The 24,289-nt window shown below is 44.1% G+C and overlaps 2 protein-coding genes across 3 annotated transcripts in view; both read left to right on the plus strand.

The window, feature by feature from the left end:
• Positions 1 to 622: 622 nt before the first annotated feature.
• The window catches only part of TBC1D24 (TBC1 domain family member 24), a 38,110-nt gene continuing 14,443 nt past the window's right edge, over positions 623 to 24,289 (plus strand). The window contains exon 1 of the mRNA XM_077827417.1: positions 623 to 1,645. Coding sequence (XP_077683543.1) covers positions 687 to 1,645 — 959 coding nt within the window. The 5' untranslated portion in view covers positions 623 to 686. The remainder of the gene's footprint in view (positions 1,646 to 24,289) is intronic.
• Positions 15,169 to 23,780, plus strand: LOC144270756 (uncharacterized). 2 transcript variants are annotated; one of them, XM_077827419.1, is made up of 3 exons: positions 15,169 to 16,078; positions 16,360 to 20,589; positions 21,258 to 23,780. In XM_077827419.1, exons 2-3 carry the CDS (start codon positions 20,052 to 20,054, stop codon positions 21,728 to 21,730), a joined length of 1,011 nt encoding a protein of 336 aa, XP_077683545.1. In that variant the 5' UTR covers positions 15,169 to 16,078; positions 16,360 to 20,051; the 3' UTR covers positions 21,731 to 23,780. The 2 variants fall into 2 exon arrangements, with proteins under 2 accessions (XP_077683545.1, XP_077683544.1); XM_077827418.1 differs by having other exon boundaries at positions 15,169 to 20,589.

Raw genomic sequence — 24,289 nt, forward strand, 5'->3', positions numbered from 1 at the left:
TCTCAGCTCTGGCTCATGTGGCAAAGATCTGTGTTTTTAAAGGAGATCTTCTGGTGCTGATAATAGGTGGTCTCTTTGTGGGACAGCCACTAGAGGGTGACTTGATCATACAAGTCTCTGTATGAAAGCTCACGACCCCACAGGCCAGTGCGTTACACTAGGTGCTTGCAGTCCAGGTAATCTTCACCTTGCACTAAGATCAAGGGGGAGAGGCTGGTACTAGACAACACATCACAATGGCTGCCTTTGAATCATTGGGATGATAGCATCTTCTTCATTACACAGTTAATGCAACCATAACTTGAGCTTGTGCAAATGTGCAGAGAAGTCTCTATCCAGAACAGCTGTTCTAGGGAAACTGCACGTTGGAATGTGTTTAGAATCTACACTTGGGCTGAATTTGAATGTACTAGTTAAATGTGGATTAACAACATGCTGTGGTGTGAAAATGGAATAAAATATTGTAAACAAAAATCTGCATCTGGGAACTTGCTTGCAATGGGAAGCAGCTTCACAGCAACACAGAGCAACCTGAATTTCTTTGTCCTGAAGAGGATGGGAAATGGTCTGTTATGAGAAACCACTAAACATTCTTTTCTTTCTCTTCCAGGAAAAAGTACAAGTCCCCTAATGGCCAGATAAGGTCTTTACTCTTCTGTCTTTCTGCAAAAACATTCTCCGCAGCCATGGATGAATATAGTTGCTTTGTGGATTGGGACAAGATGGATGCCACCATCCAGACCCAGGACTCAAAAGAGCTAATCTGCACAGATTTCCAGGAGTTCAAACAGCTTGCCCGACAGGGCTTTTGGGCCAAGAACCACTCTTTGAGAGCCAAAGTATACTTGAAGCTAATTGGCAACATCCCATGCCGCACAGTGACACCAGATGCAAATGTGTACCGGGATATTGTTGTGAAGATCGTTGGCAAGCGTAACACTGGCACCCTCCCATTGCCAGAGTTTGTGGATAATAGTCTGGTTCCCAATTACTGTTTGAATGCTGAGGGCATTGGGGCAGTCAGGAAGATAATCTGTTGCATCGCAAATCAGTTCCCTGACATATCATTCTGCCCAGCGCTGCCTTCTGTGGTGGCTCTGCTCCTCCACTACAGCAGGGATGAGGCAGAGTGCTTTGAGATGGTTTGTCGCATCCTTGCTTGCAATGATCCATCCAAGCGGCTCATTGATCAGACATTCCTGGCATTCGAGTCCTCCTGTATGACCTTTGGTGACCTGGTTAACAAGTACTGCCAGGCAGCACACAAGCTGATGGTGGCAGTGTCTGAGGACGTGCTGGAGGTGTACTCTGACTGGCAGCGGTGGCTCTTTGGAGAGCTGCCCTTGGTGTATGTTGCTCGGGTCTTCGATGTGTTCCTGGTGGAGGGCTACAAGGTGCTCTATCGGATTGCACTAGCACTTCTCAAAGTCTTCCACAAAGTGAGAGCAGGGCAACCCATGGAGTCGGACAATGTGCAGCAAGACATTCGAGCTTTTGTTAGGGACATTGCCAAGTCAGTGTCTCCTGAGAAGCTGCTGGAGAAAGCCTTTGCCATACGGCTTTTTTCCCGGAAGGAGATCCAGCTTCTGCATATGGCCAATGAGAAGGCCCTTCAGCAGAAAGGCATCACAGTCAAACAGAAGAGGTAAGGCCCCCGGATGCTCTATTTACTTAGCCCTGCCCAACAGGCTCTTTCTCTCTAGTGAAGGGGACAGCCAGCTCTGCAAGGTCGGTTAGGAGGCTGAATGCTCTGGTAGCACGTCATGTTATCTTTATCCCAGAGGAGTCATTCTCCTGGGGACATAGCTGCAGCCCCAAATGTAGTCATGTAAACCTGGCTTCCATCTGTGTACTAAATTGTCTGAATGTTGCTGAAATACTAACAAGACATATAATCTATCTGTTATGCCATTACTGAAATGAAGCAATTTTGACAGTTTGCTACTACAGGAGCAAACTTCTAACTATTGACGTAGTCAGATGTTCACTACAAATATTAAGATGTGCAAGTTTTTCTGGCTTTTTTAAGCTAAAACACAGTGAACCAAAAAAAGCAGTCCGAGAACAAAGTTATATTGGGAGGGACAGCACCTAAACAAATGTGAAAATTAGGTTTTTTACTGTGATTTTTATGTAAATTGTGATTTCAATGTATGTTTGAAATTGCAGCATTGAACACCAATGTATTATAACAGAAGCAAAGAGTATCTGAAAGTGGGAATGTTCTGCTTAATAGTGCAGCTGAGCCATATTTAGTTTTTCTTTCTTTCAGTAGAGCTGAGAGTAATTAAACTGTAATAGACCTTTATTTACAAGTGATATTTGAAAAGGAGCTTTACAGTCAAAAAGCCTCTTATACAAATACAAGGACACTTTGTAAGGTTCACAGGTAGAGTCTTAATCTGTTTAGTGGTAGACATTTGTAATCAGATGTGCACCTGAGTGATTTGAAATAAACCAGTCACAGACAGAATGGCTATAGGCTGGGACAAAAGATGAACCTATAGAACATGCTTTGTCATCAGGTACGGGAAAGAGGCAACCAGGAAACTTGCAAACTGATCAGATATCTATCTAACCAGGCTAGACTATATGATACGCTGCTTCAGAATGGTGAAAAAAATACAGAACAGTACCAGCTTACTTATCTGAGAAAGCGCCTCGTGCATATACAACAGGTGCAACAAAGAATTCCTGGGAGTACAGCTTCATGCCTCACTTTTCTAGGCAGCTATCTCAATGTTTTATATATTTATATTAAACCCAACAAGATAAGACTTGGGTAAGTGGTGTATGAAATAAAAGCATATTTAGATAAACTTTAAACAGATCCTGAAATTCTACAGACACAGTAACATTTTCCTCCCAAGGCCAACAGTTTGGAGGAAATGTCTACTAAATGCTGTTTTTTTCCAAATCTAAAGTTTGGAGAGTTCAGCAATAGCTTAACTAGCCCTTCTATCCGTCACAAGGAAAACTCTCCATGGAAACCTGTGAGCATAGTATCTGGAATGGTGTAATCCAGAGAGATGCTCTTCCACGCTCTTCTTCTAAATTGTGGGATCAGGAGGTACACATAACTAATGTATCTTCTCACAGCCACTTATGTAGAACAGTGAGTTTGAATCAGTACCCTTGAAGGACCTGTATTTGTGATTACTGAAACATTTTATTGGAAAATAGAAAGGAGCATAAATTCTGGCAAATGAAGTGTAAAAATATAATTAGGAAGGACAAACAAGAATTTGATGAACACCTCACCAAAGACTCAAAGTAATAGCAAAACAATTAAGAACATCAGAATCAGGAAGCCTGCTAAACAACCAGTGGGACCACTGGACGATCAGTATGCTAAAGGAGAACTCAAGGATGATAAGGCCATTGCGGAGAAACTAAACGAATTCTCTGCATCAGCCTTCACGGCAGAGGATGTGAGGGAGATTCCCAAATCTGAGCCATTCTTTTTAGGTGACAAATCTGAGGAACTGTCCCAGATTGAGGTGTCATGAGAGGAGGTTTTGGAACAAATTGATAAATTAAACAGTAATAAGTCACCAGGGCCAGATGGTATTCACCCAAGAGTTCTAAAGGAACTCAAATGTGAAATTGCAGAACTACTAACTGTAGTCTGTAACCTATCATTTAAATCAGCTTCTGTACCAAATGCCTGGAATCCTGCTATCCAGCTAATGTGATGCCAATTTTTCAAAAGAGCTCCAAAGGTGAATCCCAGCAATTACAGGCTAGTAAGCCTGACTTCAGTACTGGGCAAACTGGTTGAAACTATAGGAAAGAACAATATTGTCAGACATATAGATGAACATAGTTTGTTGGGGAAGAGTCAACATGTTTTTTGTAAAGGCATGCCTCACTAATCTTCTAGAATTCTTTGCGGGGACAACAGGCATGTGGACATGGGGGATCCAGTGGATATAATATACTTAGATTTTCAGAAAGTCTTTGACAAGGTCCCTCACCAAAGGCTCTTAAGCAAAGTAAGCTGTCGTGGGATAAGAGGGAAGGTCCTCTCATGGATTGGTAACTGATTCAAAGATAGGTAACAAAAGGTAGGTATAAATGGTCAGTTTTCAGAATGGAGAGAGGTAAATAGTGGTGTCTGCCAGAGGTCTGTACTGGGACCTCTCCTATTAAACATATTCATAAATGATCTGGAAAAAGGGGTAAACAGTGAGGTGTCAAAATTTGCAGATAATACAAAACTACTCAAGATAGTTATATCGCAGGCAGACTGCGAAGAGCTACGAAAAGATCTCTCAGAACTGGGTGACTGGGCAGCAAATGGCAGATGAAATTTAATGTTAATAAATGCAAAGTAATGCACATTGGAAAACATAATCCCAACTATACATATAAAACAATGGGGTCTAAATTAGCTGTTACTACTCAAGAAAGAAATCTTTGAGTCATTGTGGATAGTTCTCTGAAAACATCCACTCAATGTGCAACATCAGTGAAAAAACCAAACAGAATGTTGGGAATCCTTAAGAAAGGGATAGATAATAAGACAAAAAATATCATATTGCCTCTCTATAAATCCATGGTATGCCCACATCTTGAATACTGCGTGCAGATGTGATCACCGCATCTCAAAAAAGATATATTGGAATTGGAAAGGGTTCAGAGAAGGGCAACAAAAATGATTACAGGTATGGAGCGACTTCCGTATGAGGAGAGATTAATAAGACTGGGACTTTTCAGTTTGGAAAAGAGACAACTGAGGGTGGGAGGGTATGACTGTGGTCTATAAAATCATGACTGGTATAGAGAGAGTAAATAAGGAAGTGCTATGTACTCCTTCTCATAACACAAGAATTAGGGGTCACCCAGCAAAGTTAATAGGCAGCAGGTTTAAAACAAACATAAGGAAGTATTTTTTCACACCACGCACAGTCAGCCTGTGGAACTCTTTGCCAGAGGATGTTGTGAAGGCCAAGACTATAACAGAGTTCAAAAAAGATCTAGATAAGTTCATGGAGGATAGGTCCATCAATGGCTATTAGCCGGGGATGATGTCCCTACCCTCTGTTAGCCAGAAGCTGGGAATGGGCGACAGGGGATGGGTCACTTGATGATTGCCTGTTCTGTTCATTCCCTCTGCGGCACTTGGCATTGGCCACTGTCGGAAGACAGGGTATTGGGCTAGATGGACTTTTTTGGTCTCACCCAGTATGGCTGTTGGTATGTTCTTATGTCATATGTTGGCCTATGAAATAACACAAGCCTTGATGGTGCTCTTATATGCAGCTGTTCATCTCTTCATAAGGCAGATTTTCTCTCTAGCTGCTTGTTCTCCGTATCCTACATCCTATTAACATCCTTTCTGTATTTCTCCTGCAGACCTTGATGTGTGGCTTCTTCATGTTGGTCAGACCTCTAAAGAGTCAGCACCTTCCCTTGTCAGGCAATCCAAGCATACCTTTCAAGGCTTCTGTCTACTGGAGTGTTGGTTAGAAACTTTGAACAGGGAAGCTTTAGTAGTTACCAGGGCCTCCAGACCACTGTTTTTGATGCACCACATTGGAAGCACTGAGTATGTGACAGTCTGGTATATCACTGGTTTCCTCCCTGTTGGGGAAGGGCAAAAGAGTTAAGACAGTCAATGTGTATGATCAGAGAGAGAGAGAGAGAGCTGAGTAGCAGCTCCTGGCTTCTTCACTCCCTAACACACTAAGAAATGATTTCTCAATAGCCAGCCCAGAACAACAAAGGTGCAGTCTTAGATTTCTTCCAAGCAAGGTTCAGTACTGTCATCACCAGGTGAAAGCAACAAGCAGAGTCACTGGCTAATGAAAAGTTATCACCCTTTCTGTGCCGTTTGCTGGAACATACCATAATCTCTGATGATCTCTCAAAGAGAGACCGTAGAGTAGGTTTGATGCAGGACATTAGGTAGGCAAAAGTAGGTGCAACAGAAGCTTTCTCTCCAGTCTTTGAGAGAACTCACTTTCCCTTATCCAAACTTGTTTGATAGTGAGTGAGCCACGCAGCGGATATGAATTGTTCCCCTAACATCCTGATAGATTTGACAACACAGCAGGAAGGAAACGGACTGAAGGTTGACGGGAGAACAGGAGAACTGATGCTAAATGAGGAATATTGTTAACCTGTCCTCCTCTTTTTCCTTTTTTGGGCATTGTTTGATTCAAACCTTATTCTGTGTTTCTCCTTAGGCGCCTTCCATGCATTTTGCTGGGATGTAGGAAATCACTGATCTCTTTTCCTGTCTTTTTTTTATGTCTTTCTCCTTGTGCGTTCTCCTTCTGTCAATTCCATATCCGCTGCACTCCTCCTGTTTGCAGTGTTTCATCGCCTAAAAGGTAGGTTAAAAAACTTTGAATGTTTGTGCTTTGCTCATTTCTTCTGTCTTTGCTTCGCTGCTTTTTTAAAGGCTGTGTGTCATCCCTGCCATGCTGGGGCAGTAGCAGCAGTGCTGATTGCAGCAACAAACAGCAAGGTAAATAGTTCCTGAATATGCTCTTGCAAAACTAGTTCAAAGTAACCTATAAAGGTGTTCAAATGAGAGTTCATGAGACCATTCCACTGATCTAGCATTATTGTTCTGCACTGCACAGCCACACAGGAGGCCTAGATTTCATTCATAAATGTGGGTCATCTTCTTGGGATGGAAATTCTAGTGTTGATGATTGGACTCCTTAGACCTTGTCTGCACTGGAAAAAATGCGCCATGTTAGAAAATGTGTTAACTGAACGTGTTTGTACCATGCCTAGCCCTGACCGGGGCTACTGCAATACAAGTAATAAAACTAAACTAATCTGTCATAATTTACATAATAAACCTGGTTTTCCTCTTAGAAAGGTCATAGACATTCATGTTTAAAAACACGCTATGTGGTCATGGTTAATCCTAGCAGGGTAAACATTTTAAAACATGACTTGTCCATGCCTACACTAGGTGCTGAGTCACTTAGTACACTTTCATCTGCGTCCAGGTTCTGGAAGATTTTGAAAAAGTCATAGATTTAAAAACTTGCACAGGTCCTGGGAGATTTCAGACCCAATTCAAGATCTTGAGAAATAGAAAAGGTGATTCAGTGGCTACTTACACTTTGTATATATTTCAAGCAATTAATGAACATAACGATTCAAAGTATCTGCACTGGCTGTTGCTGATACATGAAATGAAAGCTAGCTTGATCTTGCTGAGCTTTGGTGGCCTTGAAGCACTTCAGTTTTAGTGATGAATCTGTATGAGAACCCACATTCTCACCAAAACAGTAAATAAGCAAACAAATTTGTAAATATTAGAGTATGCTACACTTTTGGTATGGTAATTAAGAAGTAAGAGTCCTTCTTTCCATGCATGGGATGTATTTTAAACACATTAAATAGAAAATTGCAATGCAGATTCCAGTAAACAAACTAATGTGAAGGATAAAAAGAACACTAATGAAAGATAGAAATCTTTAATTGGTAAATGGCTACAGCTTTGCAGTGTGAGCTCCAACTAATGGCTATTACAATTGCATGGCTAATTCATCTTCAATAGGTTTGCTCAATAAACTACTGGTTCTTCCTAGATAACAATGAGAGACTTCTTCTAATGGTGCAGTACTAACTCAGAACGCATACTTCTTTGAGTGGTGTGTGTGTGTGTGTGTGTGAGACACTGCATCCCATATTCTTCATAGTGATATTATTATGATTATGACATAATTATTATGCATTTTATGCAAGACAGGTCATGTGAGATGTCATTGGAAAAGTTATGATTTGCTGAGTATGATTATCCTATTTTTATGTATGTATCATTTTTGTGTCTGAATTTATGAATATTGACTATGTATCTGTATTTCAGATGTAGTTACACCTGGGTAATGCCCACATGCAAGATCCTTTCAGTCTAGATAGCTGGTTGGGAAGGGACTACTCAGGGCAATGAGCCATTAGGGAGAACAATAGGCCTTAGGAGAAGCTTATCTCCCCGGTGGTGAGCCTTCCTGAGAACACTACAGACAGCCTGTGAGCGATGGCTGCTATGACTCTAGAAGGACATGTGACCAGGCCACACGATGCTGGACTCCATTTTGGGATATCAGTATTTTTCCACAGACTGGTCCAGGAACCAAGCTTTGGAACAAAGGGTTCCCACCATATGCAAAAGCTATATAAGGCAGGGAGTGACATCCTCAGGGGTTCTTCACTCCCCACACAAGAGGACTGCTGGAAACACCTGAGAAACAAAGACTGAACTGGGGGAAGTGCTGGACCCAGGCTCACGGGATTTCTAGCCTGTGTATAAAACACCTGGGGATTCCAAACTGTAAAGCAAGTGCATCTTGTCCTTTAAGAATCTCCAGCCTGCTTGTATCATTTCTCAGGGTGAGAATCTGCTAATTCATATCCAATCTATTTTGTATATTAAGTTTAGTTTGTATTTTTTGTTTATTTGCCAGGTAATCTGCTTTGATCTGTTTGCTATTCCTTATAATCACTTCGAGTCTATCTTCTGTAGTAAGGACACTTGTTTTGTTTTAATCTACACCAGTGCGTTTTGACTAGAGTGCTTGTTCTCTTCACATTGAGGGAGAGGCGGACCGGGTATTAAACCCATATACTGGCCAGATTTGACCAGGGCAGGACAGTACTGCTCTGGGGTCCTAGGCTGGGAAGCTGATGGTTAGAGAATCATAGAATCATAGAATATCAGGGTTGGAAGGGACCCCTGAAGGTCATCTAGTCCAACCCCCTGCTCGAAGCAGGACCAATTCCCAGTTAAATCATCCCAGCCAGGGCTTTGTCAAGCCTGACCTTAAAAACTTCCAAGGAAGGAGATTCCACCACCTCCCTAGGCAACGCATTCCAGTGTTTCACCACCCTCTTAGTGAAAAAGTTTTTCCTAATATCCAATCTAAACCTCCCCCACTGCAACTTGAGGCCATTACTCCTCGTTCTGTCATCTGCTACCATTGAGAACAGTCTAGAGCCATCCTCTTTGGAACCCCCTTTCAGGTAGTTGAAAGCAGCTATCAAATCCCCCCTCATTCTTCTCTTCTGCAGGCTAAACAATCCCAGCTCCCTCAGCCTCTCCTCATAAGTCATGTGTTCTAGACCCCTAATCATTTTTGTTGCCCTTCGCTGGACTCTCTCCAATTTATCCACATCCTTCTTGTAGTGTGGGGCCCAAAACTGGACACAGTACTCCAGATGAGGCCTCACCAATGTCGAATAGAGGGGGACGATCACGTCCCTCGATCTGCTCGCTATGCCCCTACGTATACATCCCAAAATGCCATTGGCCTTCTTGGCAACAAGGGCACACTGCTGACTCATATCCAGCTTCTCGTCCACTGTCACCCCTAGGTCCTTTTCCGCAGAACTGCTGCCTAGCCATTCGGTCCCTAGTCTGTAGCGGTGCATTGGATTCTTCCGTCCTAAGTGCAGGACCCTGCACTTATCCTTATTGAACCTCATCAGATTTCTTTTGGCCCAATCCTCCAATTTGTCTAGGTCCTTCTGTATCCTATCCCTCCCCTCCAGCGTATCTACCACTCCTCCCAGTTTAGTATCGTCCGCAAATTTGCTGAGAGTGCAATCCACACCATCCTCCAGATCATTTATGAAGATATTGAACAAAACCGGCCCCAGGACCGACCCCTGGGGCACTCCACTTGACACCGGCTGCCAACTAGACATGGAGCCATTGATCACTACCCGTTGAGCCCGACAATCTAGCCAGCTTTCTACCCACCCTATAGTGCATTCATCCAGCCCATACTTCCTTAACTTGCTGACAAGAATACTGTGGGAGACCGTGTCAAAAGCTTTGCTAAAGTCAAGAAACAATACATCCACTGCTTTCCCTTCATCCACAGAACCAGTAATCTCATGATAAAAGGCGATTAGATTAGTCAGGCATGACCTTCCCTTGGTGAATCCATGCTGGCTGTTCCTGATCACTTTCCTTTCATGCAAGTACTTCAAGATTGATTCTTTGAGGACCTGCTCCATGATTTTTCCAGGGACTGAGGTGAGGCTGACTGGCCTGTAGTTCCCAGGATCCTCCTTCTTCCCTTTTTTAAAGATTGGCACTACATTAGCCTTTTTCCAGTCATCCGGGACTTCCCCGGTTCGCCACGAGTTTTCAAAGATAATGGCCAATGGCTCTGCAATCACAGCCGCCAATTCCTTCAGCACTCTCGGATGCAACTCGTCCGGCCCCATGGACTTGTGCACGTCCAGCTTTTCTAAATAGTCCCTAACCACCTCTATCTCCACAGAGGGCTGGCCATCTCTTCCCCATTTTGTGATGCCCAGCGTAGCAGTCTGGGAGCTGACCTTGTTAGTGAAAACAGAGGCAAAAAAAAAAAGAGACTACGCGTAACTTCACCTGGGTGTTTCCCTGCCTGTATGAATGCTGGTGAAAGTGCAGGCTGGAGAGCAGCACAGTATTAAGAGGGAGCCCAAGTTGGTGAGTCAGAGGGCTCAGTGGTACCCCAGTTCCAGGTGGCACCCCGGGGGGAGCCTGTCACAGTGGTATAGTTGTACAGAATTAAATGCATAGCTTGTTATCCTGAGTGAGATTTGCCCTTCATACACCGGTGGTGATTTTAAGTGTGGTGACTAGAGATCGGTTAAAGAGGTTCTCAGTTTGTTATTTTCTGTTTGCTTTTTTTCGGGAAAGGGAAGTAGGGTCAGGAAAGCAGGAAAATGAGCAAAAGTGAAACTAGTAAGAAGCTGGAGCTGTGTAGATTGCAGGCAGAAGAGAGGGGAAAAGAACACAAAAGACTTATGGAATTAAAACAGATGGAAATTGATGTGCAAGAAGCTGCATACCGAAGAGCCATAGAAGCAGAGAATGCCAGGCAGGAAGCTGCACACTAGAGAGCCTTAGAACTGAAAAAGATAGAGACTGACAAAGAAATTGAAGCCAGAAATTAGCCATGGAGGAGAAGGAATGCATCAACTGGACTTTCTGGTGTGCGGGGGTTCTGGTTCTGCTTCTCCAGTGAGACCCACCGCTCAAAAAATCCACAAATGGGAACAGTTGTGTCCTGCATACCGCAAGACGGGACATTGTTGAATATTTCATCACCTTCAAGAGGCTGTGGGTACTTCATGAGATTCCTGAGGACCAAAAGATACCCACTTTGGTTGCAAAGTTGTCTGGGAGAGCTCTGGATATATTAAATAAGATGCCAGCATCTCTAGAGGCTTCAGATTATGGTAAATTCAAGGAAATGGTTTTAAAACAGATTCAGATTACACTGAAACATATAGAGTAAAATTTTGAAGCTTTAAGAGGGTTGTTGGGATGAGTAATGTGACATATGTAAACTAGATGAAAGATCTGATGGATAAGTGGGTAAAGGGAAAAGGTGTTATAAGCTTTGGAGGAATATGTGATCTTGTTGCTCAGGAACATTTCCTGAGTATCGGGAGAGGTGATGTGAAACCGTGTTTATGGGACAAAAAGGTAAATTGTGGAGGAGATGGCTACTCTGGCTGATCAATTTGAGCAAATTCAAGCATCTGTTGCAAAAAAACTACAGACAGAGGGGTTTAAACCTTGTGAGAAGCAGGGTTCCCATTTTACCCCTGAGAAGAAGGAGGGTGGATGGGAGGCTGGGCGCTCACCTCCCCAAATCTATTCCTCTAGTTCTTGTCCCAAATCGCCTGTAAAAACAGAGGAGCCCAAAAGGTGCTATCACTGTAATTCCACTGAGCACTCGAGGAATAAATGCCCTGGGAACAGGCAGCAAGCAACTCATGAAAATGCTGCTACCCTGAGGACAGAGGCATCTCAGGCAATTACCACTTATCATACAAGGTTTGTAAAAATAGCCACTGCCCAGCCAGGCATGAAGCACATAAAGTCTGTCAGCATAAATGGCAAAGAACACCTGGGGTGGGAAGACACAGGCACAGAAATTTCTGTGGTTAGAAGTATTGTGAAGGAAAGTGACTTACCGTCAGGGCAGATGGCAGAGCTTTTATTAGTGGGAGATTACAAAATCCTTGTGGCTTTGGCTAAAGTGCATATAAAAACTGAGGATTTGGAAGCTGTATTGTCTGTGGCTGTGGTAAATGATAACCAGATTGCTTTTGTTCCTGGGGAATGATTTCTTCCATGTAGCTGTCAAGGAGAAATTTTATGCTGGAACCCCAGAGGGAAAGGAACTACTGGAGGAATGGAAGAGTGTCTCTTTAATTCCTCTGTAGCAGTGGAAAACTCTATGCTTCCAGGGACAGGTGTAGTTGAGACCAGCTCCTGCTGCCTGGTAGCTAAAGGCAGCATCTCCTCCAGATGGGGAGGGAAATGTATTGCCTGTAAGTGAGAAAACTGTCCAGGTTGCTGGCTGCCAGCAGGTTGCAGCTAAGCGAGAGACAAACCTCACTCTATGGTGCATAGGAAGATGTGTCCTAGAGGAAAGCCCAGAGAAGGGTGATAGAATCCTAGAGACCACTGAGGTGGGTGATTGTTCCATGTATTGTGTAGCTGGGGGTAAACTCAACTCAGAGAGAGGTGTATGCGGCGCCTATCAGTGAAAGATCTGTTCAAGCTGTTTGCTGTGAGCTCATCACAGTTGGACAGGGGATAGATCCCACTCTAGATAGCACAGAGGTGTGTGTCTTAGAGGGGGCCCAGAGAAGGAAGCTCAGAGAGAATTGATAGGAGTACAGGAATGTCTCCTCACTAATTACGTGGTGGGATTTGCTCAGAATAGAACAGCTGTTCCAGCTTCTGTGCTCCCAGGCACGCAATCTGTGCTTGAGGCTTTAAGAGGGAGCTGTGTAACTGATCTCCTGGAGGGGAGCAGTCACACAACTAATCGCTTGGGAATAGAGATAGATGGGTGACAGAAGGTACCCCAATCCAGGTCCCACTTTTGCAAAATGCTGTTCCTGATATATTTATGGAAACTGTCTCTTTAAGACAGGATGGGAATCCTACTAATCTGCTTTGATCCATTTGCTATCCTTTATAATTAAGGCTATGATTTAGTCATGGGTATTTTTAGTAAAAGTCGTGGACAGGTCACGGGCAATAAACAAAAATTCACGGCCTGTGACCTGTCCATGACTTACACTAAAATTACCTGTGATTAAATCTTGTGGGTGGGGTGGCGCGGCGCTGGAGGGCCGTGGGGGGGGCTGCTGCTGAGGAAGGGTGTTGGGGGGTGGGGGGCGCTGTCCAGGACTGTGCCCTGCAGCTGCTCCGGTCAGCTGGGGGGCGTCTGCCTGGGGCCACACCCTGCGCGGCTACTCCAGCCGGCCAGGGACGGCTGCCTGGGGTCTCGCCCCATGGCTGCTCAGGCCAGCTGGGGATGGCTGCCTAGGGCCATGCCCCGGGCAGCTGCTCTAGCCGACTTTGGGATCAGCCATCCAGGCCCCTGCAGAAATCATGGAGCTCTCGGAAAGTCACGTAACCCATGACTTCCACGAGCTGCATGACAGATACGGAGCCCTAATTATAATCACTTAAAATCTATCTTTTGTAATTAATAAACTTGTTTTTGTTTTATTCTAAACCAGTGAGCTTTGACTGGAGTGGTTGTGGAAAATCTCTGCTTGGTTACCACAAGTGTTCATTGTTCTCTTCACATTGAGAGAGAGGTGGACGAGGTATTAAACCCATATACTGGCCAGATTTGACCAGGGCAGAACAGTACTGCTCTGGGGTCCCAGGTTGGGAAGCTGGTAGTTAGAGAGACTACATGTAACTGCAACTGGGTATGTCAGAGGGCTCAGTGGTACCCCAGTTCCAGGTGGCACCCTGGAGGGAACCCGTCACAGTGTGGTGTACTAACTTATAGATTCTATTTTCAGCAACACACGTGCCAGAGTCCCCCACTCCTACCCAGCCTATCTGAACTGTTCATTTTATTTTACCTTTACTTTTAAAGGTGCCTGCCCCACTCTTGCAGGCATTTTAAAGTATCACTTTTGCTATTACTAAAATACAAATTTAGCTCTTCTGGCCTTCCATTCCATCAGTGCTTGTTAGTCGTTGTTTTCTAAAGTTTCTGATCCACCTCCTTTTGTCCAAATCCTTCAGTAATGTTGCAGTCTAGTGTTTGTGTCCTGTCAATAAATGGAAAATGATGAAGGGTGATTGTCAAGAGTCAAAGATTCCATGCTTTGCATAATCTTCTTTTTCAAATCTGATGATGGCCATTTGGGGACTTTTGCAAGAGATAAGGTGGATGGGTGAATATGGAGTACATACAAACACTGCAAGCTTTAAGAGAAAAGCTGTAGGAAAGCAAAGTGGCTGCTAAGATTGAGGGTTAAACAAGAATGCTAGCAGGACACAGGATCAGACTGGAGTCTGGGGAGATGGGTGGCTTCTCCCAGAACAGTAGAGGATAACCAGGAAAGGGAATAGAGAAGACACCAATGCACCCTCTTTAACATTCACAATCCTTTGGTGGTAGGTAGGGAATCATAGGTCTAAATGGATAACTATAATTGTGAGAGTAGCAGTGTTTAGTGTGGGGCTTCATACTAACTCTTAGCCTATTCACCACGATTTTTCCCCAGGAGTACTGTCACAAACCAATCAATAGTCTTCAATGATTTTTGAGTTTTCCCTGAGTGTGGAGAAAGCTGTTTAATGCTTATGTATTGCAAGCAGGAATTTCTGCTACCTGTGGAAGGATATGGAGGACTTATCCAATTCTCTTCCATGATGCCATCATTTTTTAATTGCAGGGTAGGTAAAGTCAGAAGGCTGTGTCAGTGGACAGATGTTTCAGAGATCTAGATTCAGTTCCTGGTGCAAACACAGATTTCCTTTTTGACCTTTGACAGGTCAGTCTTTCTTGTGCCTCTGTCTCCTATCTATAGAATGGACATAATACTTCCCTACCTTACAGGTATCAGAGGGGTAGCCATGTTAGTCTGTATCCACAAAAACAACGAGGCGTCCGGTGGCACCTTAAAGACTAACAGATTTATTTGGGCATAGGTTTTTGTGGGTAAAAAACCCACTTCTTCAGGTGCACTTCTGAAGAAGTGGGTTTTTTGCCTACCTTAACAGGGGTATTGCAAGGAGAAAATCCATTAATAATTGTGAGCCACTCAAGTACTGTGGTGATGGTGTCCAGGGTGGCTAAAAATCAATTATATTTTTTAAAAATAAAAATTGGATTTTTTATTTAAATCAGATTTTTTGGATAGGTTTTTTTCCTCAAAAAGCATTTTCTCTAAAGATCTATTTGAGCTATAATGTATCTTAATTAAAACTATCTCATCATGGAATAGGAATTATAAATTCTAATTCTATAGTATGAGACAATATATTCATGTAATGTTTAAGAAAAGTTTTGTAAATGAGTTCCAAGAGTTCATGGATTAGGGACCCAATCTCTGGAGTTCCAGGGGCTTCTGTATAGATTATTTAGGTTAATCTTTCTATCTACCCAATGGGACTCAGTGCTCAGTCTAGAAAATACCATCAGAGATGCTTAGTTTTGCAGTTCTCAAACTGTGGATTTGTGTCTCTAGAGATAACATGCTTGTTAACATCAAAAATGTTTTAAAATAAATACTATATTGAGGTGAGAAATAACAGACCTCAACCCTACTGTCCCTCTGCAAATTTGTGTACACAGATTCAATCCCTTACCTCTCTAAAAGTGCAAAGTTTCAAAAAGTTCAATGAATAGAAGATTGTTGGGGGCGGAATAGATCTGGACAAGGAGAAGAAGTCTGGAGATAAATGTGAGAAGGGAGGGACAGGCAGTAGAAACAAAAGTGAAACTGTTTGAGCAGCATATTCCAGAAGCTTTGAGGTCTTTCTGAGTGTAGCCTTCATTGATTTGAGACCTACCATACCATTCTCTCACTAGAAGAGAGAACCTATAATGGCAGCAGGCTGTAAAAGAGACCCAGTTTGGGAACATTTTAATTAAATAACGAAATACCCCTCTACTTGTGGGTAAGACAGGCATGCGTGCAAAATGCAAACAGTGCAACAAAGAAATGTAAAGCCTCGTTGCCCAAAAGAAACATCATCATGAGAAGTGTTCGTTCTCAGAAGAAAGCTGTGTTGAAGATGATGAAAGGAACATGTCTGAACACACAGGATCTTCAGGTTGGTAAACTTTTTTATTTCATACTTCTTCCTTAAGGACTGCCTGTCTTCCTTCTGAACTATTCTTGAATTCTCATGTTTGGCCAAAAAATATAGTTGTTACTCTATGGTACTAACATTTCAGATGCAGTTGTGATTAAAAATAAATAAATAGCTGAAATAGGCAGATCTTCCTTTTACAATTTCACCTTTAAAGTAGTACTGAGTGTCAGTGAATGCAATGAGTAATACTAAATGAGCAGTATGGTAATTAAATAACTGCATTGACTTATTTTGTTTAGGAGAATCTATCCTCAACATACAGGATTCTGAAGACTCTCCACCTTTCAGATCACCATCATTTTCTATACTTTCAGTTATCTGCCAATGATAGTGTTTCAGTCACATCATGTATGTCACATAGCCATAGTATATCACCTGTAGCAAAAGAAAAAAAGAATCTCCATCATCCAGAAACAACCATAGATAAGTTTGTGATAAGAACCAGCAGATTACAAAAAGAGGTAATTGATGAAAATGTTGCCCGGTTTGTTTATGCTCCTTTCCGTATGATTGAGAACCCACACTTCATTCACATGGTTCAGTCATTAAGACCAGGATACAGTCCACCCAACAGAGCAGATTTCGCAGGCAAATTGCTGGATAAAGTATATGAAAGAGAAATTCAGCAGCGTGCAAAAGGTCTACAGGGTAAAATTGTTAACCTGAGTCTTGATGGGTGGAGCAATGCCCACAATGATTCTGTTGTATGTGCTTGTGTGACAACAGAAGAAGGGAATGTTTTGCTTACAGAAACAATTGATACATCAGGAAATGCACACACAGCAGAATACTTCCAAGAAGTAGCAGTAAAAGCTATAACAAACTGTGGAAAAAAAATTCAAATGTCTAGTACGCAGCTTGGTCACAGACAATGCTGCAAATGTATCCAAGATGAAAGAAATTATTTAGAAGAGAGTCCCAAGCTAATAACATATGGTTGCAGTGCTCATTTGATTCACCTTCTAGCCAAAGACTTCAGTGTTCCAGAAATAAAAGCTAATGTTGTTGAAATGGCAAAATACTTCCATAACAACCACTTTGCAGCAGCTGCTCTGAAAAAAGTGGGAGGAACCAAGCTAACTCTCCCACAGGATGTGCGATGGAACTCTGTAGTGGACTGTTTTGAGCACTAGATTAAGAACTGGCCTAATCTGATGACAGTTTGTGAACTAAATCGTGAAAAAAAAAATAGATGGCACTGTCACAGCCAAAGTTCTCAACATTGGGCTTAAGAGAAATGTTGAACACATGCTGAGTATCATGAAGCCTATTTCTGTAGCCTTGAACAAAATGCAGGGAAACAGCTGTTTTATTGCTGACGCTGTTGAAATTTGGAAGGAACTGAGTGAGATCTTAAGAAGAGAAATATGCAATGACAGAGTTAAATTACAAGCATTAAAAAAACGAATGGGAAAAGCACTATCTCCAGCTCATTATCTCGCAAATATTCTCAATACTCGGTACCAGGGTCAAACCTTAACTGCTGAAGAAGAGGAGTTGGCTATGACATAGACATAGAATCCTAAAATATTGGGGTTGGAAGAGACCTCAGGAGGTCATCTAGTCCAATATCCTGCTCAAAGCAGGACCAACACCAACTAAATCATCCCAGCCGAGGCTTTGTCAAGCCGGGCCTTAAAAGGATGGAGATTCCAGCAGCTCCCTAGGTAACCCATTCCAGTGCTTCACCACCCTCCTAGTGTTTCTTAATAGCCAACCTAGACCTCCGCCACTGCAACTTGAGACCATTGCTTCTTGTTCTGTCATCTGCCACCACTGAGAACAGCCTAGCTCCATCCTCTTTGGAACCCCCCTTCAGGTAATTGAAGGCTGCTATCAAATCCCCCCCATTCTTTTCTTCTGCAGACTAAATAACCCCAGCTCCCTCAGCCTCTCCTCGTAAGTCATGTGCCCCAGCCCCAATCATTTTCATTGATCTCTGCTGGACTCTCTCCAATTTGTCCACATGCCTTCTGTAGTGGGGGGACCAAAACTGGACGCAATACTCCAGGTGTGGCCTCACCAGTGCCAAACAGAGGGGAATAATCACTTCCCTCGATTTGCTAGCAATGCTCCCACTAATACAAACCAATATGCTATTGGCCTTGGCAAGAAGGGCATACTGCGGATTCATATCCAGCTTCTTGTCCACTGTAATCCCCAGGTCCTTTTCTGTTGAACTGCTGCTTAGCCAGTCGGTCCCCAGCCTGTAGCGGTGCGTGGGATTCTTTCTTCCTAAGTGCAGGACTCTGCCCTTGTCCTTGTTGAACCTCATCAGATTTCTTTTGGCCCAATCCTCCAATTTGTCTAGGTCACTCTGGACCCTCCATCGTGTCTACCTCTCCCCACAGTTTAGTGTCATCTTTGAACTTGCTGAGGGTGCAATTTCCCATCATCCAGATCATTAATGAAGATGTTGAACAAAACTGGCCCCAGGACTAACCCTTGGGGCACTCTGCTTGACATCGAGCTGTTGATCACTACCTGTTGAGCCTGACAATGTAGCCAGTTTTCTATCCACCTTATAGTCCATTCATCCAATTCATACTTTAACTTGCTGGCAATCATCCAGCAATCATCCCTCCATAATGCCAACTATAATAAACTTCAGAGCTAAGGGTGAACCATTCAAGAAATATATGTTTGCTGATGATGTTTTAAAGAAAGTCACACCAGTGAGCTGGTGGAAGTCACTAAGGCACTTGGATTCAGAGACTCTTGAAGTGATAATCTCACTTTTAACGGCAGTAGCTTCTTTAGCTGGTGTAGAAAGAATATTTTCTTCCTTTGGACTAATTCATTCCAAATCGAGAAATCGTTTGGGACCTGAAAAAGCAGGAAAGCTTGTTTTTCTTTTCCAGATTATGAACAAACAGGAAAATGAAGGTGAAGATGACTGAGTTAGCTGAAGAAGCCAATATTTTAAGTTTCTCATGTTGACCTGGCTGACCTAGTCAAATTAATTTTTGTTGATTTTTTTAAAAATGTCATTTAACTATTTTAGTTAAAATTATTTTTAACAAAAAACCCATATTTTTAAAAACATGAATGTTTAACTAAATTCGGAAATTCATATGCTTGTTTTGTTAAAATATATGTTTGCTGTTGGGGAAAAGAAAATCCAGAATACATAATGTTGTTGTTTTAGTTAAATAAAACAATTTAAATGTCTGTCTGGTGATGTTCTCCTCCTAATACAGCATGGCAAGAAAATCCTCCAAATATTAATGATTAACCTGTTGAATTGGAGATAATTCACCTCCCAATGATTTCATAAATATCTGCTTTAATTATCTTTGATAAATGAAATAACCAATCATTCATTCATTTTCTGATATAGCTGTAAAACTAGTCTGAAAATTTTTTTTCAAAATAAATCACTTAAAAGATATATAGTGTGTACCTTCTAAAATTGAAACCTACATCTATCTCTGAGTTGTGAAGAATATGTATGAAGGTTATAACCACCACCAAGAATGCACTTTTATGTAGAAATCCATGATTAAATCAAGTCTTCCTGACTAATGATTTAAATCAAATCCACCCTAATGGGGTCTATCTAAGGGTATGGCTACACTGGCGAGTTAGAGTACATTAATGCAGTACCGGGCGCTCTAACTCATGACACTTCCACACTGGCAAGGCACATAGAGCGCCCGGACTCCGTGGCTGGAGCACTCCTTGTAATCCACCTCGATGAGAAGCATAACGCTTGATGCGCCCTGGCTGGAGTGCCGCAGCGCCAGTGTGGACACCCTGGTCTATTAATGCGCTCTGATCGGCCTCCAGACGTGTCCCACAATGCCTGTTCTAGCCACTCTGGTCATGACTTTGAACTCTCCTGCCCTGCCTTCAGGTGTCCAACAGTCAGACCTGCCCTTTAAATTCTCTGGGAATTTTGAAAATACCCTTCCGGTTTGCTCAGCAAGGCATGGAGTGCTCCCGGCGAATCTTTCCAGATGAGCGTGCCTCCACACACACCAGGCGATCCCCAGTATGGAGCAATGGCGATGTGCTGGACCTCATCCGTGTTTGCGGGGAGGAAGCTGTCCAGTCCCATCTGTGCTCCAGCCGTAGGAATTACGATACCTTTGGGCAAATATCAAGGGATATGATGGAAAGGGGCCATGGCCAGGACGCACTGCAGTGCAGGGTTAAAGTGAAGGAGCTGCGGAATGCCTACCACAAAGCCCACGAGGCAAACTGCCACTCCGGTGCTGTGCCCGTGACCTGCTATTTCTACAAAGGGCTGGACGCAATACTTGGGGGAGACCCCACCTCCACTCCGACGACCACCCTGGACACTTCAGAGCCCAGTTCAACGAGGCAGGAGGAGAAGGAAAGCGGGAGCGAGGGTGCTGAGGAGGAGGGGGACAGCCCGACATCCCTAGATGCATGCAGTCAGGAGGAAGGTAGCCAGTTGTACCGTTCGGTGCTTGGGGAAGAACAAATGCCAGAGGAGATGCCTGGTAAGCGGCTTTTATTTTGGGAAGGAAGTTCATTGCGGGCTCTTGGGGCAAGGAGAGTTAGGGCTGCATGCATGCCTAGCAGTGGAATAGGGGGTTGATGTGCTCCCTCACGTCATGGTAATCGGGCTCAGTGATGTCTTCAAAGGTCTCATGTAGAAGCTGGGCAATCCGCTTGTGCAGGTTCCTTGGCAGAGCTACTGTGCGCCTTGTCCCAGTAAGGCTAATATATCCACGCCACTGTGCCATGGCGGGGGAGGAACATTGCTACACACAGGCAAGCTGTATATGGGCCAGAGCGGAAGCCGCATTGTAGTAGAAGACCCTCCCTTGCTTCCCAGGTCACCCTCAGCAGCGAGATATCTCCCAGGACAAACTCATCCTGTGGAAAATGTGGGAACAGTGTTCCATATAGGGGCCCCCTGCAGCTGTTGGCTCTCCCCAAGGCACAGAACCCCAGAGGACAGTACGGCCGTGAAACAATCAGTCCCCCTTGCCCCTGTACTTACTCACCATTTTGGGGCTCCTGTGGGTTATGTGCGCTCGCTTTGGGGCAGACAATTTCTGCTATTGTGTAGACTGTGCTTGTCTACTTTAAGTACAGTCGAATCATTGCTCTGTCTGTTGTGAATAATGCTGCCTCTGTTAAGTGTTGCATTTTGGCTTTACAGATACAACCTTGAGATCTCAGCCATCCTTGTTATCAGCGACCAGAAGATTCCAAAGAGTTAGGAAGCAGCCACGTAGAATCAAAGAGGACATGCTGTATGAAGTAATGCAGCAGTCCCTTAATGAAAATCAAAAAATGCAGGAGTGGCGGGCGAGTGAAAGGAGGATCTGCCAGCAGAATGTGAATCGCCGGCACCAAAGCATGGAGCGGCTGCTAAGCATCATGGAGCACCAAGCGGACTCGATACAAGCGCTCGTAGCAATGCAGGGGGAGCACTTCTGTGCCCGCCCCGCCCTGCAGCCCTTGTCGCAAAACTCTTTCCCTTATGCTCCCATGTCACCTCCAACCCACTTTCCCCAACATCCGGGTTGTGATCGCCACCAGCTGCCGCCAACACCTATAGCTTTACCACCCAGTCCTGCAAACTACGATCTTTACCCACTGCACTCAACCCCCCATCACCATGCAGTATAGCCATCCTGAAGTGCAGCACTTATTGCACAGCACTCCAGACAGGAAGGCTGAGTATGATAACAGGACATACGCAAATCTGTGATTGTACTGTTCCCCACCCCACCCCTTTGGCCTTTCTGTTTCCTAAGCAATTGTGTATCTTTCCAATAAATGAATTTTCTTTTCAATAAATGTATTTTTTGGCTTTGAAAACATTCTTTATTATTGCATTAAGTAAAAGATACCTTAGCCCAGGAAAGAAACAGGCACTGCAAGTCAGTGTAGCAAACACAGATTCCTACTAACATTGGAACCACTGCACTTCACTCCCATGCAGGGCACCAAACGTTACTGGTGGCTTTCAGCCTCAAATTGTCCCCTCAAGGCATTCCTAATCCTTGCAGCCCTGCGCTAAGCCCCTCTAATAGCCCTGCTCTCTGGCTGTTCAAATTCAGCCTCCAGGTGTTAAACCTCCGAGGTCCATGCTGAGTGAATCTTTCACCCTTCCCTTCACAAATGTTATGGAGGGTACAGCACGCGGATGTAACCATGGGGATGATGTCATCGGCCAGATCCAGCTTCCCATACAGACAGCGCCAGCGGCCCTTTAAATGTCCAAAAGCACACTCCATAGTCATTCTGCACCAACTCAGCCTGTTGTTGAACCACTCCTTGCTGCTGTCGAGGCTCCCTGTGCAGGGTTTCATGAGCCATGGCATTAAAGGGTAAGTGGGGTCTCCAGGGATCACAATGGGCATTTTGATTTCCCCTGCAGTGATCTTCTGGTCTGGGAAGAAAGTCCCGACTTGCAGCTTCCTGAACAGGCCTGTGTTCCGAAAGATGCATGTGACATGCACCTTTCCGAACCAGTCTGCATTAATGTCAGTGAAACACCCGCTGTGATCCACAAGTGCCTGGAGAACCATAGAGAAATACCCCTTCCAATTAACGTACTCGGAGGCTAGGTGGGCTGGTGCCAGAATTGGAATATGCGTCCCATCTATCGCCCCTCTGTAGTTAGGGAAACCCATTTGTGCAAAACCAGCCACAATGTCATGCACGTTACCCAGAGTCACGGTTCTTCTGAGCAGCATGCAATTAATGGCCCTACAAACTTGCATCAACACGATTCCAGTGGTTGACTTTCCGACTCCAAACTGGTTAGCAACCGATTGGTAGCTGTCTGGAGTTGCCAGTTTCCAGACTGTAATAGCCACCCTCTTCTCCACTGTCAGGGCAGCTCTCAATCTCATGTCCTTGTGCCGCAGGGTGTGGGGTCGAGCTCAGCACACAGTCCCATGAAAGTGGCTTTTCTCATCTGAAAGTTCTGCAGTCACTGCTCGTCATCCCAGACTTGCATGACGATGTGATCCCACCACTCAATGCTTGTTTCCCAAGCCCAAAAGCAGTGTTCTACTGCGGTGAGCATGTCCGTGAATGCCCCAAGCAATCTCGTGTCATGTGCGTTATGCAAGTCAACATCATCGGACTCCTCATTGTCAGCTTGTAGCTTAAGGAGTAACTCAACTGCCTTTTGGGACATGCTGGCGAGACCCATCAGCATACTCCTCAGCACTTCAGGATCCATTTCCATAGACTGAAAGGGAAGACAGAGCACGCCGTACAAAAAAAAGTTGAAAGATGGTGCCAAATGTGGACGGAAGCACAGGGATTGCTGGGATGCGAAGTGGTGCATCATGGGGCATTGGGACAGGACCCAGAATGCCCCGTACCGACTTCCCACAAGCCACAGCACCAGAATGGGAAGAGGTGCTCTGTGGGATAGCAGCCAATAATGCACCGCTCCCAATGCCATTGCAAGTGCTGCAAATGTGGCCACACCAGTGCACTTGCAGCTGATAGTGTGAACACACTGCAGCGCTTTCCCTGCAGCGGTCTCCGAGGGCTGGTTTGACTCACAACGCTCTACATCTGCAAGTGTAGCCATGCCCTAAGTTCACTGATGGTTAGATGAGAATTCAGGGCTGCCATGCAAGTGGTAAGCCTCAATCAACATTTCTATCGGAAGGTTAGTGAGCTTCATAAAATGACTTGTGCCTAAACCAACACATGTTCGGGCTCCCCATTAGGAATGCTGACGGCGGGGCAGCTTAGAGATGCCCTACTTGCTATAGTACATGACACAGGATTGGTAACTTTGGGCAGCTCCCAATCTGTCTTTAGCAAGCAGTTACTAAGGTGTGCTGCAAGTGCATGAGTGACTACTCAGGACTCCCAAGTAGAAATCTTCATAAAGTGATACAGCATTTCTCACACTATAGGGAGCTCCTAGCTACACTAACATACTCAGTGCATTATTTATGAGGTCCTCTCTGCATTCTGTGAAGTTGTGGGGGAAAGAAAAGAACTAAACCAACAGTGGCTGAAATAAAAATACTGTAAAACCTATCAAACACTTGGGACCCTTTCCCACACTCAGTATACCCTCGTGGAATGCAGAATTGATTCTCCAGAGCTTGGTTCAGCTGATTGTGATCTGATCCTTTAGCACCTTGTTTGAGCCCTTGTGTCTCTTCCACCAGATGTACTTGGCTGTGGCACTTGTACTGATAACTGGCT

This window comes from Eretmochelys imbricata, chromosome 10 (assembly GCF_965152235.1).
Source record: "Eretmochelys imbricata isolate rEreImb1 chromosome 10, rEreImb1.hap1, whole genome shotgun sequence".
Taxonomy (NCBI): Eukaryota; Metazoa; Chordata; order Testudines; family Cheloniidae; genus Eretmochelys; species Eretmochelys imbricata.

What these genes read in the sequence shown, in the direction of transcription:
- LOC144270756 (XM_077827418.1), top strand. Translation starts at nt 20,052, where the DNA reads ATGGAGTGCTCCCGGCGAATCTTTCCAGATGAGCGTGCCTCCACACAC. An exon ending in AATGCCAGAGGAGATGCCTG is followed by an intron (nt 20,590 to 21,257) that starts GTAAGCGGCTTT and finishes TTGGCTTTACAG; the next exon opens with ATACAACCTTGAGATCTCAG.